This window comes from Asterias rubens, chromosome 6 (genome assembly GCF_902459465.1).
Source record: "Asterias rubens chromosome 6, eAstRub1.3, whole genome shotgun sequence".
NCBI classification, from domain to species: domain Eukaryota; kingdom Metazoa; phylum Echinodermata; class Asteroidea; order Forcipulatida; family Asteriidae; genus Asterias; species Asterias rubens.
Genome location: NC_047067.1, coordinates 403,339 through 420,795, shown reverse-complemented (window position 1 = coordinate 420,795; position 17,457 = coordinate 403,339). Strand labels below are relative to the sequence as shown.

Sequence of the window (17,457 nt, the reverse complement as noted above, 5' to 3'; positions counted from 1 at the left end):
TCATACCAATACCAGAAAGCCCAGTACTTACGTATTCGTTGTATGGCTGTGACTGGATGCAAGCTGAGAAGTCCTCCCCTGTCTGCCCTCACCTCAGCCCTATATTCCTGCCCCGGTAGTAGCTCATGATCAAACACTAAATGACAATCTCTTCCTTTACATGGAACATTCTTAACAGCGACTTGATGATTTGTCCCAGAAAGGAAGAGGGTAGCTCTGTAGAAGTCCACGACACAACCTTGGCAATTATTGCTGGTCCAAACTAGCTGTAGCTTGATGTCATCCAGGACATATACAATGAGGCTCGATGGACCCATTGGCACTACGAAATCAAATCAGTAAGATTGTCACATTGTGTCACAAGTGAATCAAAGATTCTCAAGTTATGTGAAAAAAAAGGCAACTTTAGAGCAGTGACTAACCAACTAGACCACCAAGATTACTTGGTAGCCAGAGGCAGTTTGAATCCTATATTTAAGCAGTTGGTACCGCTGGTAAGACACTGCTCTAGAATTACAAAGGTAGGCTATATTATAGGATTAAATTAATCGAACGATTCCAAAAACCAAAGGTATACTTTGTCTTCAAAGCTATTAGTTTGTGAGCTACTCACATGTCAGTACGTTGAACAGATTTGGGTCACTCCTGGACGACTGAGCATTTGTTTCCAATGTGACATTGTACTGAATCCCAGATTTCAACCCTTCAAACCTAGCTGTGTTACTCCCTGAACCAATGACCTGTTCATTATGAAGGCATTGAGAGCAAGTGACTATGACATGTTGGTAGTTTCCCTCTGGTGTGTCCCATTGTATCGTGAAGGTGGAGCTGGTTCGCTCACTAATCCTGATACCTGTGGGTGGCAAAACACCTGAGGAAACCAGAAGAGAATGAGTCCCAATAAATTCCATCTAAAAGGGGGGCTTCAATGTCAAATTTAGTAAAGTGATAGCTTCATTTTCTAATTGATAGAGTTTTCATGAACATGGTGCTGGTCTGGTCGCTTCTCCTGCTGGTAAATCATCCGAGGAGACCAGACCAGAATTAGTCCAAATAAATGACCCTTTAAAAGGAGGCTTCAATCTCTCTCATATAAATATTGGTTTAAAATCTATGATTAAGATTATGATATTGTGATTGAGTAACTAACTTACCAGTGTCTACAGTCATGCTTTGGGGATAGCTTGATTTCCCATTTCTGCTGACAGTGACTACTGAACATCCATAAGTAACACCAGGTAATAGCTCACTCACAAGAAACAAAGTCTCTCTGGTTTGCCATGTCATCGATGGTTTGAATCTGTAGTTCTGCGCTTTGCAGGAGATGGAGAAGTAATTTACCAGAAGGGGTGGGGTGTGTGGAGGGAAGATCCACTCTAGTCTGAAGCTGTTTGCTGTGGTGTTAAATACCCTTACATTTGATGGAGGTTCCGTTTCTGAAATACAAACAATACATTTGAGGTTAAAATGATGTACACATCATTGGCCACAGAGGTTATGGCCTCCGTTGCCCCTGGGTTTGGCCTTGGTGCCCCTTCAAAGGTTTCCCATTAACTTGAAGATTTTCCAATGGAAGTGCCCTGGGCAGAATGTTAATTTCAGGCCTGCTATAGCACACAAGCCTAACCTTATCTATTTTAACTGTTCAAATGACTCTGTGATTTAACCTTCAGTTCATCAAGTTTGTTAGTGAGTTTTAATCAAATTCAAATTTTAAGTTTAAGCAGTATGCCCTTAGCATGCCAAAATTTTAGTTGGAGTTTATCCTTGGTTTTAAAAAGCCCCACGATATTCGATATAATCACGATTAATGAAATTTGACATCACCAGTCTTCAAACTCCAAGTGAAAGTTGTAGAAGAGACAGTCCTAGCATAAGAGAGGTGTTCTAATGACCTATTCTTCTGGTTTTACTCCAAACCTATGGGGTGCAAGATGTCTCAGCTAGGAAATACATCGTGATATTGCGATATATTGATTAAAACCAAATCGATCCGATATCGAAATCGTTTCCAAATAAATATCGCGATATTCGATAATATCGTGATATCGCCCAAGCTTAACTGTGCAAACTGGTTATCTTGATGATTAATGTTCATCCATAGAAAACATCTAATTTTTAATTTGTTACTTTAATTTGATCTGCCCACATTTGCAAGGATCGGCACTTACTTTTAATTCTAATTAAACTGTTCTCATTTTTCCCTCTTTTTTCCCCTTTATGTTAGCTTGTGTATGAGGCGAACCCAGTCTATCTACCTCGCTCTATTTCAACCTACCTGGAAACCACTCTCTGTAAATAGTGGTTGACAGCGGCCCGCTGAATGCTTGTATGTTGAGTTCATACCGTGCCCCTGGATAGATCCCATATAGGGTGATGTGTTGCTTTGTTCCGGCCAGGTCATCGGATCGATAATGTTTAAACCCACCGGGATAACTGTCTGTTTGGTTGTAGGAAAATATGTACTTGTTGATGTTGGTTTGGTTCTCAAAGAACCACTGAACGGTTGCCTTGGTAACATTGCCATCAAGGAGCTGCAACTCTGGATCCGGAAAGTTGAGTTTATGAAAAACTGACGGTAGAATAGAGATTGGCAGAAAATATTCAGAAAAACCAGAGCAGTTTGGGATTAACAAGTTAAAATGTTGTTTAAAAATGCTAGTTTTTTATCTCTTTTCCATGCAGCAACATACAAATGTCCATTGGGCAGGGTAATGAACATCATTGATAAGGAATTAAACCAGACGCTGGAAAAAGAAATACATTTAACTCAATTCGCAATAAGTGAATGGCTGAAAGTGAGTGCGTACTTCACACATGGCCTACATAAGCTTTTTAAAGCCTACATGTATCAGGCGATTTGATACATTTTCTGCTGATTGTTCTGCGAGTAAAAGTAAAAAATCAGATGGGTCTAACTTAGGAAGAACATCAATCATTTCCTTATTGCAATAGAACGAATGTCACAGTACCGAACATCAATCATTTCCTTATTGCAATAGAACGAATGTCACAGTACCGAACATCCTAAAAATTGGACTCAAATGAAAAGATGGAAATATTGAAGTGTGACCAGCAGATTCTATTCTTCACACCGTGTCATGCAGAACCTTGTGGTGTTATTTTGGTCAAAATGTCAAACATAGATTAAAAGGGTGAATTCTAATTTCGATTCTGAATCATGCAGCGTGTGGGGTTGGTTTGTAAGGTAAAAATATAGCAGCAATTGACGCATAATTAACTTGCTTTATCAAACAACAAAACTGCTCTGCAAACAATATTGATAAAAGGCAAACACAACATAAAAGCTTTCAGCCAGGGCATGCATGCATTTTTAACTAAGTAACCCTGATGTTTCCTAATTATGGAGTAATTTTTGGAGGTTAGTTCAGGTCTGTTTTCACAGTGAAGGTAATCAAGAGAAATTCTTTGCTATAAATCTCTCTGCACCCTTTTGTAATGTTTTGTCAAATCAGGGATAGAAGTATTCTCTCTTTGTATAAATCAATCAATACTTTGTAATATCTCAGCAGAATGCATGGATACTGTCCCTGAATTACTTTTTTATACCCATTCATTTTCCCCCAATCTTCAATCGAGAGATTTTTACATATGTCTTTGTCCTGGAATTCACCGAATTTCCATGGTTCCATATTCAGTTGAGAATTATTTTATCAACTTTGGTTCCATAGATCAACAACAACAAAACCCAGTAGAGTTGCAATGGTTCTACTGCAGCATCAGAACCTTTAACGGTAGGGTCATAGATTGGTAAATACTTCAGCATCAGAACCTTAACGGTAGGGTCATAGATTGGTAAATACTTCAGCATCAGAACCTTAACGGTAGGGTCATAGATTGGTAAATACTTCAGCATCAGAACCTTAACGGTAGGGTCATAGATTGGTAAATACTTCAGCATCAGAACCTTAACGGTAGGGTCATAGATTGGTAAATACTTCAAAATAACCATCAAAACTTACTTGGTAAAAAGAACACAGCTGTTGATAGTATGAACATTTTTGAGAAAGGATTCCCTTCAAACTAATTTGGTTTGGATAATTGTTGTCACCCAAAAACATTTGAGTATGAGAAGTATTCTTTGAGTTGGCGTCTGTTCACGAATGCTGTGGGTATCTGTTCACTAAATGTGGATGGATTAGTCCTTGAATCTCCACTGACAGTTCTTTCACTGTTTTCACTGTTTTCTCAGCAAGGTAGACACTGCTTTCAGCCAAAACTTTCCCCCGTTCTTTCACTGTTTTCTCAGCAAGGTAGACATTGTTTTTAGGCAAAACTTTCCCAAGTGACTTTCATTGTATCTTTCTTTATAATTTTGCTTATAAGTCAGCCTTATGTTGCCCAAAAATCAATCTATGACCCTTCCTTCAACAAGTTAAGTTTTCTGTCAGGTTTCTTTACAAAGTTTCCCCCGAGTTCAAGTCACTAAAAACATGAAAAAGGGTGCAGTAGAGCTTTGAGTGGATTTAAATACCTGTTGTGATATTAATAAAATCACTTGCAGATCTGCCAAAATCATCATCTCGTGCAACTACGTTCACGCTATACATCACCGCTGAGGTGAGACCATGTTTAGCCATACAGACAGATGTGCCGTTCAGAAAGTGATCTTTATGCCAAGTCCGGGTTTCGTCTAAGTAGGACTTGGTGACTAGGAAGTAGTAGATAGAACCCTCAGGTCCAACGGGTTCAATGAGGCACAGAGTGATTGAGTCAGGGGTTACTTGGATGCTAGCGAGGTCAATGACCGGGCGTGACAGCACTTTTTTTAGGAAGGGAAGAAACAGAAATCACCAAAATAAAATGCGGCATTTAAAGGGAAGGATACATTTGGTAATCCCTTTTAAAATTAATGGCAATAACAACTTACTTGGTAGAAGTACAGCAGTTATCGATAAAAGCCTTTTGATAATCAGTTAATTTGGTAGTAATGTAGTTATGGAAAAAGATAAAAGCTTTTATAAAAAAAATATTGAATCTGAGAAGCTTTTCTGTCAGAAATGTTTCTCACACTGTCTGTATTCCAATTGCTGATTAATATTCCTGCATGGACAAAATCACTACGGTTGTGATATCTCCAAAACACTACCACATTTATCTGGATTTGTTTTCACAGGTTAATTATGTTGTATATAAAACAATTGAACAGTTCCAAAAACCAAAGGTATACCTTCCCTTTATAAGGAGAGTGGAATGGTGCTTTAAATGAAGAGGTTTTAGGGAAGTCAACACAAATGTATTAATAACACAAATCAATGAGAGAGTTAACTTGCGCATTAGGCTAATTGGCTATACTACAAATCAGAGAGTAAACTTGTGCATTAATAGGCAAGTTTAAACAGGTTATTGTTAAGTCCTGCATGGGTAAAATATTAGAAGCTCTATTCTACAGGCTGCTGTTATGGTTAATGTTAGGTTTTTATAAGTTTGTAACAGTGCATGTTTGTAAGCTGTAACCCATTTCCCCTCCTAAATGGATATTCCTGTAGGCATCATGTCAGAGGCAGTTTTTATGCTGTTTTGTAAAACTGCATTTTTTACTTTCAGTTTAAAACACAACAATGAGGAAATTAGACTTGTCATCTGTAACTTGACCCCCCCCCCCCCGATCTGAGAATTCCTGCTTTGTACTGCCTGGTCGGAAATTTGATATTTTTGCCAATGTTTGGTTTATAATGGGGCGCCAAAACCTATACTAGTGCTGTGCAGGCTAAGGCCGACCCTAGCCCTGAGGCCCTGTTGTGAACATAACAGGTCGATTATTGAGTGAAAATGCAGCCAAGACCCTCGGAGGTACTCCTAGAACTATGATGAGGTACGATGAGGTACCTCATCATAGTATTACTATTAGGAGTACCTCGGAGGTGGTTGGAATGATGATGAACGTGGCTCTCCCAATGTTTTATTTAAAGTTTAAACAATGACAATACTATAATTTAGTTGGTAAAAGGCACTGCTCTAGGATTGCAATGCAAGGGCTGTCGGTTCGAATCCAACCTGAGTATAAATATGCCTGTGATATTTTTTTTCACAAGACTCTGGAAAGTACTGACTATACATTGCTTACATTAGTCATTACAGTTACCAACATCAGTGATTGAGTAAAAAGCGAAATTCTTCTTTATCCCGACGCAAATTTAATTAGCACTATAAAAAATATATAAAAATTAGTCTAGTTAATGTTATATTAGGCAGTTTGGTGACACTGTCTTCCTTGCCCTCTTAGGTCACACACAAAGTGTCACAAAATACTGTCTGGTCATCCAGGCTAGCAATGGTTTGCATTGGCTGCATGGGTTTCTACCGTTGGTACGTGCACCACACATAATTATAGGAAACTTTCGTCTTAGTGGAATTTTTAGGCGAAAATAGAGCCAGTTCAGTTGGTCAAGAATTAATAGTGCGCGGTAGAACTGTTTATAGCAAAACTTAAATGGAGGTTTAATGGTATATCTAATATTATAAGGCAGGGACTTCATAAAAAAATCATCCATTAATTGAGGCCCCACGGTAAATTAGGAAAGACTGACTGTGACAAAAAAAATAATTACACGGTGTAGTTTGCCGACTGACATCAGCAAAGGTAGTTGTTGGGTCGACTCCGTCTGGTGTCCACGGCACATAGGGCCCTGTCCCTTCCGTAGAGACACCATTTTGGTCGGGAAATATGGTAGAAACATCTGTGGACGTTATCAGAGTTCTCAACTCATCTCTTCCGCCTTGAGATGATGAAATTCCAGACGATTTTGTAGAATTTCCATCCACTGATGTTACGGCGGACGCCGTAATCCCAAGTTCTGTCAAAAGTGCTGTAGTGGCTGACGTGACAACAGAGGGCGCTAGATCAGTTGTGACTTCTGGCGAGAAAGTGTCCACCTCCAAAAAGGTTGCGCTAGTGAATGTGTCTTCTGTCCCCCTTTCTAATGAAGTGGGCGCACTATCCGTAGATGGAGATGCAGTTTGATTTACAGCTGAAACAAAACTCGTTCCTGAGGATGCACGAAAAAAAACATTAACAAAAAGATTTCAACTTCATAAAACAGGCCTACAGCACTGTGTCTTTGTGCAGTCACGTGGGATTTGGTGCAAGATAAGTTCATCCACATTGATTGCTTCTATCGAACCAATCATATTTCAATAATAAGTATGATTTGTTATGGAGTCTTATATGAATATTCTTAACAGTAGCATAATTTAGAAGAACATCTACTCCGGACAAGTGGTTCGTGGTGAACTTTGTAAGCTTAAATGCTTTTGATTTGTTATAATTTAAAAATCATGTGTGGGGTGAATCTGCTCGCAATGGTTTTCCTCCCTTTTACAGATTCTGACGAAACAAAACAACTTTATTACAAAAGACGTTAAACAATAACACAATACAAGGGCCTGTCATTACAACAAATTACAACGGTCGTTAATACTTACCTAAAATCAAAGTTAAATAAGCAGCCAACGATATCTGTAGAAATACAACATACAAATAATTACAATAAGTATTAGGGGAAGTATTAATTGGCAAACAAACATTGTAATTTTGTTCAATTATCCTTTGGGAAACTTCCTTGTTAATTAAGTTATTTAAATCATACAAATTTGATTCAGGCATCATACACTACTTGCTTACAGAAAACAAAGTCTGCTTCGGCCATAATTCACAAAGTGTTTATTATTATTTCGTCAGTGGTGCCATCAGGCCCATTACAACAATATTAGGCCTAATCATGATACGGTTACCAGCCAAACTACCATGGATGCCCTTCACTTTTTAGATGCTCTCCTCAATTCTGCTTTTAAATAAATGGGCAGACATTTTGTTTGGTAATTTATTTGTTGCTTAAGCCTTTAACAAGCCCTATATTATACCTGTGCTGCCTACAAATTAGCACCAGAACTCAGGCAACAGCTGATATAGGACTCCCCTCCTTTCTATGAAGCCCTTCATTTAAATTCAGCTCGACAGTTTGCCCCAGTATAGTATACTTCAAAACTAATCGAAATCAGCAATATTAAACACACAACCGGCTGCTTTCAAAACTCCTAAATAGAAAGCGCATAAGTCCTTTAAATACCACGTGTGACTCATGCGACTTAAAGGCTGTTATTTTAAAAAGTTTCACTCACTAAGACGTTTCAGCTGTTGAGAGCCATCGGAGCAAAAATTACAAAAACTACAAAATGACGCAGAGACCTACTTGAAATGATCATCGAATCTATAATGCCATGTCCCCACGAGACCGTCGTTACAGGCAACCAGCTCCAGGCAATCTCTATTAATAACATAATTATTATATGCATTCACATTACAGTTTTGTCATAATGTTCTTCTTGGGGACGACAGTGATAGGGACGGGTTAGTTGCCGCAAGAGGAACTGTGCTACTGAAGTGTTCGAGTGGTTGCCTCAAAAGTTGCATGAAAGATGGCCGAGGCCTCATATGAACAACTACATAAATCGACAAGGAACACGAATTAGTTTTGATTCACAATAATTATTATTATCTAAAAATAGAAAACTTTAAAGTGCTCTACCCGCAGGATCTATCATCCCCAACAACCTTGCAAGATCTAAACAAAATAATAGCACAAACTCAACATGTCCCCTGGTGAGCTTAAACTGAGGGGCTCCAATATGCGATGCATTCGACCGAGTCTTTATAAAAGTGAATGTTTTTCTTTAAGTTTCTCTAACCTTACGTAAACGGTATTATTGTTGTCCAGACTCAAACCATCCAATCACGTCATAAATACTTCAATTAAACTAATGTGTCCATTTTGTACGGGATTTCTTTTAAAGTTCATTATAAATTTTGATGAGAGTAAACTGATCTTTCAACTGACAAAAACATTTAAAGTCACCTCGAAATAGAATTTGTTTTTCTTCAAACATTAGAGTATATGTTTTTGAATAATAAAATAATTGTTTGAGTAATTGTTTATAACGATTGATAATGTTTATAACAAATAGAAAAGTTATTCGAGGGGGTGACTCCGCCTACCCCCTTTGTGACGTCAATCGAGGCAGACTTTGCCTCGATCGAATATCGAACACACGTACGTGCAAGTACATGCAAGTCCTAGAGTCGTAAGTTTGTACGTTTCGAAAAAAAACCCGTTTTTTTCTTGCATTTTTCCGGCAATGTTGACCAGGTGTATTGCTGCTGGATGTAGCACAACAACTAAAGATGGGGTCAGTTTGCAAAGTGGTCCGGTCCGACGTCTTTTCCAGCACTGCATGTGCAGCAAACACTTCGAACCGTCGTGCTTCGAGAATCCGGAGTACACCACACCACACCACACCTTTTGACATGAAAATTCTTTTCTAAAACATGACGCCATCCCAACAACTTTTCCAGCTAGTGGGAAGTCGAAGAAGGTACCGGAAAGACATGACGAACCTACAGGATTATTTTCCTAACGTGAAAAAGACGTATTATTTCAACTTTGGGGTGTTTTTAGCTTGCGCCAAGCGTCACTCTTGTGTTGGCACTGCGCGTGATTCACCATGCTGGGTAATCCGAGTGGACCGTCCGCACTGCAGCCATACAGTGCGTGCAGTCTGCTCCGTGACCGTAGTTCTGTACGTAGGCATCATACCTATCAGGTATCCAGACGTAGTGTACGGGGCCAGACTACACATTTTCTCTTCAAATATCGCGCCTCGATTGACGTCAAGAACAGCGCCCACCCGGGTCGGGCCTACTTTTAATTTGTAAGAAAATGGAAACTAATTTTTTTAAACCTTAGTTAACTGCTTATTCATATTCCACTTATCAAAACACAAAGCTTTATTTTGACAAAATACCACTTCCAGGTGACTTTAATTCGAAATGATTAGATCCATTTGTTTTTATGTCCACTTATGATGTCATAGTTCAAATTTTGCTCTGAAAGTGTACCAACTGAAAATGATACACCTTTAGACTGAGGTTGCAGACTTGTATTTTATTATCCCACGTTCATAAATACTCTGTCCCTTTGAAAATAGGTGCATCACAATATATCCTTATATCCCTTTCCGTCCCTCGCATGACGCATCGCATATTTCAAATCGGATAGGCTTAAGGGCCTCACGAGGAAACTTTTACAGGCAACTTGGAGGCAACCAGAACCACTCCGGTAGCACAGGAATATTTTTCAAACAATGTCTTACGATCCCCAGAAATAACAGGGTAAGAATTCAAATAAGAGTTGATTTTTTTCTTGGTGCCTGGAACTGGTTACCTGTAAATTGCCTCATGTGACATGACATGAAACCTTGCATCCAAAGGGGCCAGCTAGCGACACGGAGCTGTTTAATGCATATAGATCGATAACATTATTGAGCTATAAAGCGTGCGGATGAATATCCAGATGGCTTTTCTGTTTTCTCAAGCCATAAAAAGGAAATAACTAATTCCGGATATTTCAAACTAGGCTATGACATTGAATACAATGTAAATAGAGGGAAAATCGCTGTAAGTTTGATGTTTTTACATATAATTATACAAGAGAACTAAAACATTAAAGTGACATGAATGAAGCACCTCGAGTAGAACCGGATATTTAATTAGGTAAGAAACAGTCAGGGTATGTTTGGCGTAACCCGACTAGCCTAAAATTGACATTTCCTCCAATGATCCTGAGGAAAGATTTAACATTAGCCTATGATCCTAACTTTACCATTACGCATCTTTTTCACTTGATTTTTGTTTACATGCCAGTTTTTTTTATCAATTATTATTATGAACCACGAGGGAAACTGACTGGGTAAATCTTTGAATGATGTTTGTTGGGGTTGAACAAAAAATTGACTAGAGTTGGATTTGTTTGTTTGTCACATCGTGCGGTGTGAGAGATTATAGCACCACCCATTGTGCTGATCCTGCCCTGTGATTGGTCTAGAGCATGACGTCACACAATGACTGTTTTCGAAACCCAGGCCTGACTGCAGCCTCAAGATATCAATGAGAATTAACATGTGGATGATTAGAGCTTCCCTGGAACAGTTTGTAAGTAAATTATCTCGTATGACATGACTTCAAGAGTTTATAAATAGTCACCCTGTGGGTCTTTAGAGAAGCGAACAAACAACTGAAACTGCTTAGAAGAATAAGATATTGTAAACGTTAAATTGTTGAATGTTTACAAGTTTACTACAATTATAAACTTAGAACAGAAACACGCGTTATATGAGACTCTAAGAAGATTACTTCTGACTGACACAACCGAAGGTCCAAATGTTCATAGATTTGTTATTTCATGTATAATGGTTGAAAACTGTCTGCGACTATATATTTTTCAGCTATTTACAAATCCTGCGTAACAGTCCTTGCACTGCAATTTCTTAGTCAACGCAACCCCACGATTTAAGGTACTTGCCAAGTGACAATCATGGCCGACCATTATGGTGGAACATCCCCAGCAGCAAGCCAGACAATGTGTTATTATCAACAGCTGCAGTGCTACTTACGGCATAATTACCAACGGCTACCTTTAACTGTTTGAAATATATCGAACCAATAATATAAAGGCGTTACATAACAAAGGAGATGAATTACCGGATACTCTACTATAACAAGATCTGTAAAGTTGACTTAATCTTGAATTTAATTAACAGTTCCGTATAGTTTAAACTGTTTAATCAAATTATACCTTAATGTTTGAGTGACATGATAGTAGTTTTCATTTGAAGTTGATAAAACAATGGACGTTCGTTCATGTTCAATATTGCCGCAAGAACGTTGTTTTATAACGCTTGATTTTTTTGTTTCCATAATTTCCTCGTAATTACGATAACGAAAAGAAAAACGTGGTGGAACCATATCATATGAGTGTCTTGTAACGAGGCAATTTTTACAGGCAACTTGGAGTCAACCAACTGCACACACAGTGCATAATGCAGGACCACTTACGCAGAGCATTAGGGGAAAGGGGCAGAGCATGTTTCATTTCTAGAACATTGTCTAACAATCAAGAAGATTTGTGAACAATGAAATGTGCATGGTTTTTTTGTATTCATAATATAATTGTCAGGAAATAATTGTTTCATTGAAACCCGTGTGACATGGCCCGAAGGCTAGTAGAACGTCATAAAAACAGTTTTCAACCGTTTATTTTTTATTTAAAGTAGTATTCTTTTTTTTGGTCTATGCTGACCAAAATGTTTGTCAGTTTTATGTATAATTATAAGAACATGTTTGGAAATAATGTTAAGCTATGAGTGGCGCACTTCTTGACCTTTCAACGAGTAGATCATTCAGCTGTTATTGTTGTCCCAGTCTATCTGCGTATGTTTCTTTTAAATTAGTTAAGTTCAATGGCGAAAGAAAATGTGATACAGTATCGCAACCCCCCCCCCCCCCCCCCCCCCAAAAAAAAAAAAAAAAAAACGTTTAGTTAAAAGTCGTATTCTTTGATGCATTTTGACTGAACCGATGTGTACTTTCGTTGCATCTGAATAATATAATTCCATCTTTTTCAAATTGGTGAGTAAACTGCAATTTAAGTAACACCATTGTGCGCAAGTCTTCATTCAATGTCAGGGGTCAGACTTTAAAGTGAAAGTTGTTTCCTAAATGCATTACTTCACAATAAGTACGGAAGTCTGAAAAAAGGCAACAAACTTTTTCACACACGAAGAAATTAAAGCGGGAAGCCCCTTGCGGTATTAGCGAAGCGTTTCCCGTTGGATGGTTGAGGAGATATTCTATTTATATCCTATATAGCACTCGTCCAAAGCCCATAAGCAGAAAAACAGTGCTTAGCAGGACATTTCATGCTTAAATATGTAGGACACAATTAATGTCTAGTAGTTCTTAATAAAATGTATGTTTACATATAAAAATATATACACGACATGAATAACTGGCCGCCAAAAGTACAGTAAATAAATAAACCATAATATAGGTTTTCTCGGTCAATTTCGGAAAATGAGTAGCCAATTTAACCACCAAGCTATTCTATTTCGCGCAAAATCGAATGCTACTCAAAAGGGTCATTCGATTTCGTTTTGGGATTAGTCAAATGTAATGTTGCGTCATTTGAATTAACAAAATAATCATTCAATTTAACAATTCATCAAAGCAGCATTCAAATTCGCAGACGCTTCTTGAGGCGTGTGTGTCACGAAAAAGAATATTGAACAAAGTGCTAAAGGAATTTGACTCGACCCAAAACGAAATTGAATGGCCGAATTCTTAATTTGAAACGCAGTAACAACTGGAGAGGCAAAACAGCTTTAATTCGAACGCATGAAAATGAAATTGACTGCCAATGTGCCGAATTTGGCCGAGAAAACCAATAATATCAACAGCACATTTCATGCGAAATTGCACCTAATTAATTGGCTGGTAACCTTATTCTAGTAAGAAGAAGTTTGTGGTGCTTAGTAGCTCTCTGACAGTGGGCCAAGGGGCACAAAATATATGAACCATAAACATGGAAGTATACTGTGTCCACTAATCAAAGTGATGGCGATTGGAAGGGGGGTGGGGGGCATCACGTGATATAACGGGAAGGAAGTATGCCGGTTCACTTGAATTATCTCATTCTATAAATTCACTGGAAACACAATGACAGAAGTTGCCATCTAACTTGAGAATGATTTCCCTTTATTGTGAGACCGAAGGGAGATCAGAAGGTGATCAAAGAACAAGTGTAAACGCAGATCGAGACAAGGTCCTGCAATTTGGGATGCTCACATCCCCGGTGTGAGGTCATACAATAGAAAACCTGCTGCAATCATTGACTTCGCGCAGTAACCTTTGCAGTCAGCTGAACTGAACTCCCGTTTAACTTATAAGCGAGATCAATGTGAGATCATACTCAAGTGTGAACGCGGCACAAAAATGCTTGATCTCGCTTTCGGGATCTGATCCTCCTTTGACCCTTGTAGGATGATCAAGTGTAAACGCGGTGATACGTCCATAACACAAAACCCCTAATATTCATTAATAACTAAACAAAATGATATGAAATAAATTGTCTCTGTGAAATTGTGTTGTTTCCTGATGGTGACGTAAACATATAAATGCAAGCTCATGGACCGATCAGCTTATAAAGAAAACCAACTTATCCATCGCTTCAATACTCCATACTAAACTTACAATGCACTTAATAATAAGCATGATATAAGCGATCAAATTTCCTGCATGCCTTACAAAAGTTGTCATCAATAATTTCAGTAGACTTACCAGATAAAATGATTGTTCTTGGAAAAACGAGCATGCTCAGAACTACGTAAACAATTGATATAACACAGGTAAATCTGCTGCAACCTAGCGTTTAAAAGTCTCCAAAGTATATCACTGAAAGCCCGAAGGTTGTTTTTGTAAATTTTTGTCGCTGACATTTGACCATAATTCAAGAAACTGATTTCCACTGCAATCGGATATGAACTGCAAATCACACTATACAAACATCCTTAATGTAAAAACAAAGCGTATACCACCACTCCAGTTGTAAGAAAAACAAAATGATATTTTCTTTATTTTACTTCCTCGTGACAATACGCAATTTATACTTGATATAGTGTAGAATGCCGCCATCTCGGAATAATATGAACGTCTTCAGCACAAATATACGTTGAATCAAATTACGCGCACAAAAAACAACTGGTTTTTGTATACATCTGGTGTCAAATATAAAGGGGCAACGCCTTCAAATCTCATAAGACGCTACTGTTTGGAATTACTCCTTAACCTTTCCAAGGAGGATTCATGTACAAAACACCCCTATTGTTTTGTAATAAGTGAGTAGGCCTTGTGATTAACAAAGGAAAATAAATGCGTCTCTTGAAATACAAGCGGAACGTACGGTCGGCCATTTCTGAAGGCAAACATTTGGTTCAACAAATCAAAGCGGCTGTGTCTGTCATCAAGTTACAAAAATACAAAGCGGCTGTGTCTGTCATCAAGTTACAAAAATACAAATTTTCAAGGGATACTAGGCAGCCCATGTATTTTGCTTTTAATATAATAATATGTCCAACCATAGGCCAATTCATAAAAAATATAAAAACGCTTTTATATCATTAAAAAATCACGTTCCGAAGACAAAGTGCCCCTTTAATGTTTATGAACATAGTTGGGTTCATTACTGTAGAGTAAATGGGGCGGGGGGGGGTAGTTCATCTCATGTTAGCTTACAGAAATTGTATCTAGATCGGTAACGCAACATTTGATCTTATGGTCTTTTTTTAAAGGATTGACCTTAAAGAGGAGCTTCAAGGTCAAATTAAGTTTTGTGATCCGCTCGTCTTCCATCAATAGATTGCATCCGTAAAACGGAGAACAACTTTTGTAAGGGAATTGTTTCTTAAAATGTTATACATTATTAACAGCTGAAGTGCTTCTTACCAATGAAGTTGTTTTGGTAATTAACCCTTTTAGAGTAATTACAAAAGGTGATCACTTCCTTTTGAGACGGTGTTTTACAGCAAGGAAGGTACGGATACCTTTACTGTCTTGTTATTCTCCCTACACAGGCCCCCAAGCACCCCCAATGACGTCAGCATGACACATATACCACAGAGTCCATTTGCTTACCCCTTATACCTAGCCATAGCAAGTTCATGGCTCTTTAGTCTGTACAATGCTTACCAACAAATATAAATACCAAATCTCAGTCAGTATCACGAGGTATCCCCAATACCCAGGGTTGATCGTGAGGTTGTTTGAGCGGTACACACTGACATTTTAAACCATGTGTATGCCGCTGCCGCTAGAAACTATAGGGTTCCGTTCTGGCCCCCTTTCAAGGGGTCTACTTGGCAACCGGTGACCCCAAAAAGAGACTGTGAAGAAAATGCAGCTTCCTGAATACTGGATCAAACAACAGAGACTGGTGACATTTTGCTGTTTATTCATAACCATTCATTGCATACAGACGAAGTTCAAAGAAACAACCGGAGAGGGGTCAAACTTACCCCCGTTTTGTAGGCTTCTTCAACAAATTAATAAATACTCGCTCATGCAAACCCCAGCAATTGAGAAATTGAAACTAAAATTGAAGTGGTTTATTACAATATAAAAACAAGATATATATCTAGCTAAGGCAATACACCTGTCTTTCATCCCAATGGCAAACCAATTCACATGTTGCTTAACGAGTTTTGCTAAGCACAAGTTAGCAGCACGGGAAACCCGAGTAACAAAATGGTAGCCTACATATGTATCGTATATTTTGGCCCTTATGAAACAATAGGACAATGTAAGGGACTATATACAGGATGTTAGATAGTTTGCATGCTATTTATCAACCATTTTGCTGACCTTTCTGAGGGCAAAAAATAATCGGAAATAACGTAGGAAGAATATCATGGTTTCTATAGTATGATACGCAACCGCCATGCTAAACTTGCATGTATTTCAGTCCCATCAGGTCGGATCAATGACTGTACACATTATAATAGTATGGGCTCTTCAGCGGATGTAGTGCGGACGCCAGCATAATACCATTGTCTTTTAATTTATAAAAAAAGTCACAATTAAAGAGGAGTGTGAAGAAAGAATACAGTTCAATGATTTAAGTAACTCTCACTTTGATGTAACATAAACGCTCTATCATGCAGTTAGGTTTGTCACAACATGGTCCTTAATAGGTGTCGATTCTTTGGTTACCGTGTATGTAGGTTAAGCCGTGCGCACCCTTTAAGTTCAGTATCATTTGGAGTTAACATTCCCGCATTGATACAAATGTGATTAGTCCAACAGCTAACATTTGATGCTACTATAACGGTTGCCATAAATACACATTTTCACTCACTCAAGCAGTAAACTATTTACCCAAATAAGATAAGAGAAAGTATTACGTTTTCGGTCATAACGAGCCATTGTGACGTACGGGAATATAGGCACGAGACTCAACATGTCTTTAAAGCCGAGCATGCAAAGTGATCGAAATACTGTATTAACATAATGATCAAGAACACCCACTCAACAGTTCTTGCCTGGATAAAAAACCATTGCAGAGAAACAGCTCTGCGAAGTGAAATGACTTACCCTTAATACTGTAGCAATCGCCATGATTCTTCTCGTCATGTTAATATTACGTTGCCGCTTGGGGCAGCTTCAAACAGCGCTTGCTTCGGGGAATGGCTTAGGCGAGAAACTGTCTACCATATTGCGCGACAATTATGTACTTCCCTTTTATATTAGGCAGCTGTGTCTGCCTGCAACACATTGGGAATACATTATTATATGTACACACTATAACCCTATGGTCGTCACAAATGGTTAGACTCGCCAACAGTCTGTTTAACCACTAGTGCTGATCGGAAACGACGTAATGCATCTAGTATCCAAGAGAAACGCTACGCTTGGTGACCGGTGATGTTTGCAAGTCTAAGTTGCTAGTAAGTGAGAGAAGCAATTTTCATCAGTGCTGAATCTTAGGCCGAGCAGTGTCAGTGTTATTGTGTGAGTTCGGTTCGATGATGAGTGAGAGGTAGGGTCAAGGA

At 38.5% G+C, this 17,457-nt stretch overlaps 1 protein-coding gene across 2 annotated transcripts in view; it reads right to left on the bottom strand.

Annotated features, from left to right (window-relative positions):
• Nucleotides 1-17,158, bottom strand: part of LOC117291531 (tyrosine-protein phosphatase 10D-like) — a 33,426-nt gene extending 16,268 nt beyond the window's left edge. Inside the window, exons 1-8 of one of the 2 annotated variants that reach the window (XM_033773309.1) lie at nt 17,000-17,158; nt 7,447-7,480; nt 6,573-7,010; nt 4,496-4,783; nt 2,279-2,572; nt 1,155-1,436; nt 614-871; nt 32-322 (exon numbers count right to left, since the gene is read on the bottom strand). In XM_033773309.1, the coding sequence (XP_033629200.1) occupies nt 32-322; nt 614-871; nt 1,155-1,436; nt 2,279-2,572; nt 4,496-4,783; nt 6,573-7,010; nt 7,447-7,480; nt 17,000-17,038 (1,924 nt within the window). In that variant the 5' untranslated portion in view covers nt 17,039-17,158. The remainder of the gene's footprint in view (nt 1-31; nt 323-613; nt 872-1,154; nt 1,437-2,278; nt 2,573-4,495; nt 4,784-6,572; nt 7,011-7,446; nt 7,481-16,999) is intronic. The other variant, XM_033773310.1, reaches the window with a different exon arrangement.
• Nucleotides 17,159-17,457: the final 299 nt, after the last annotated feature.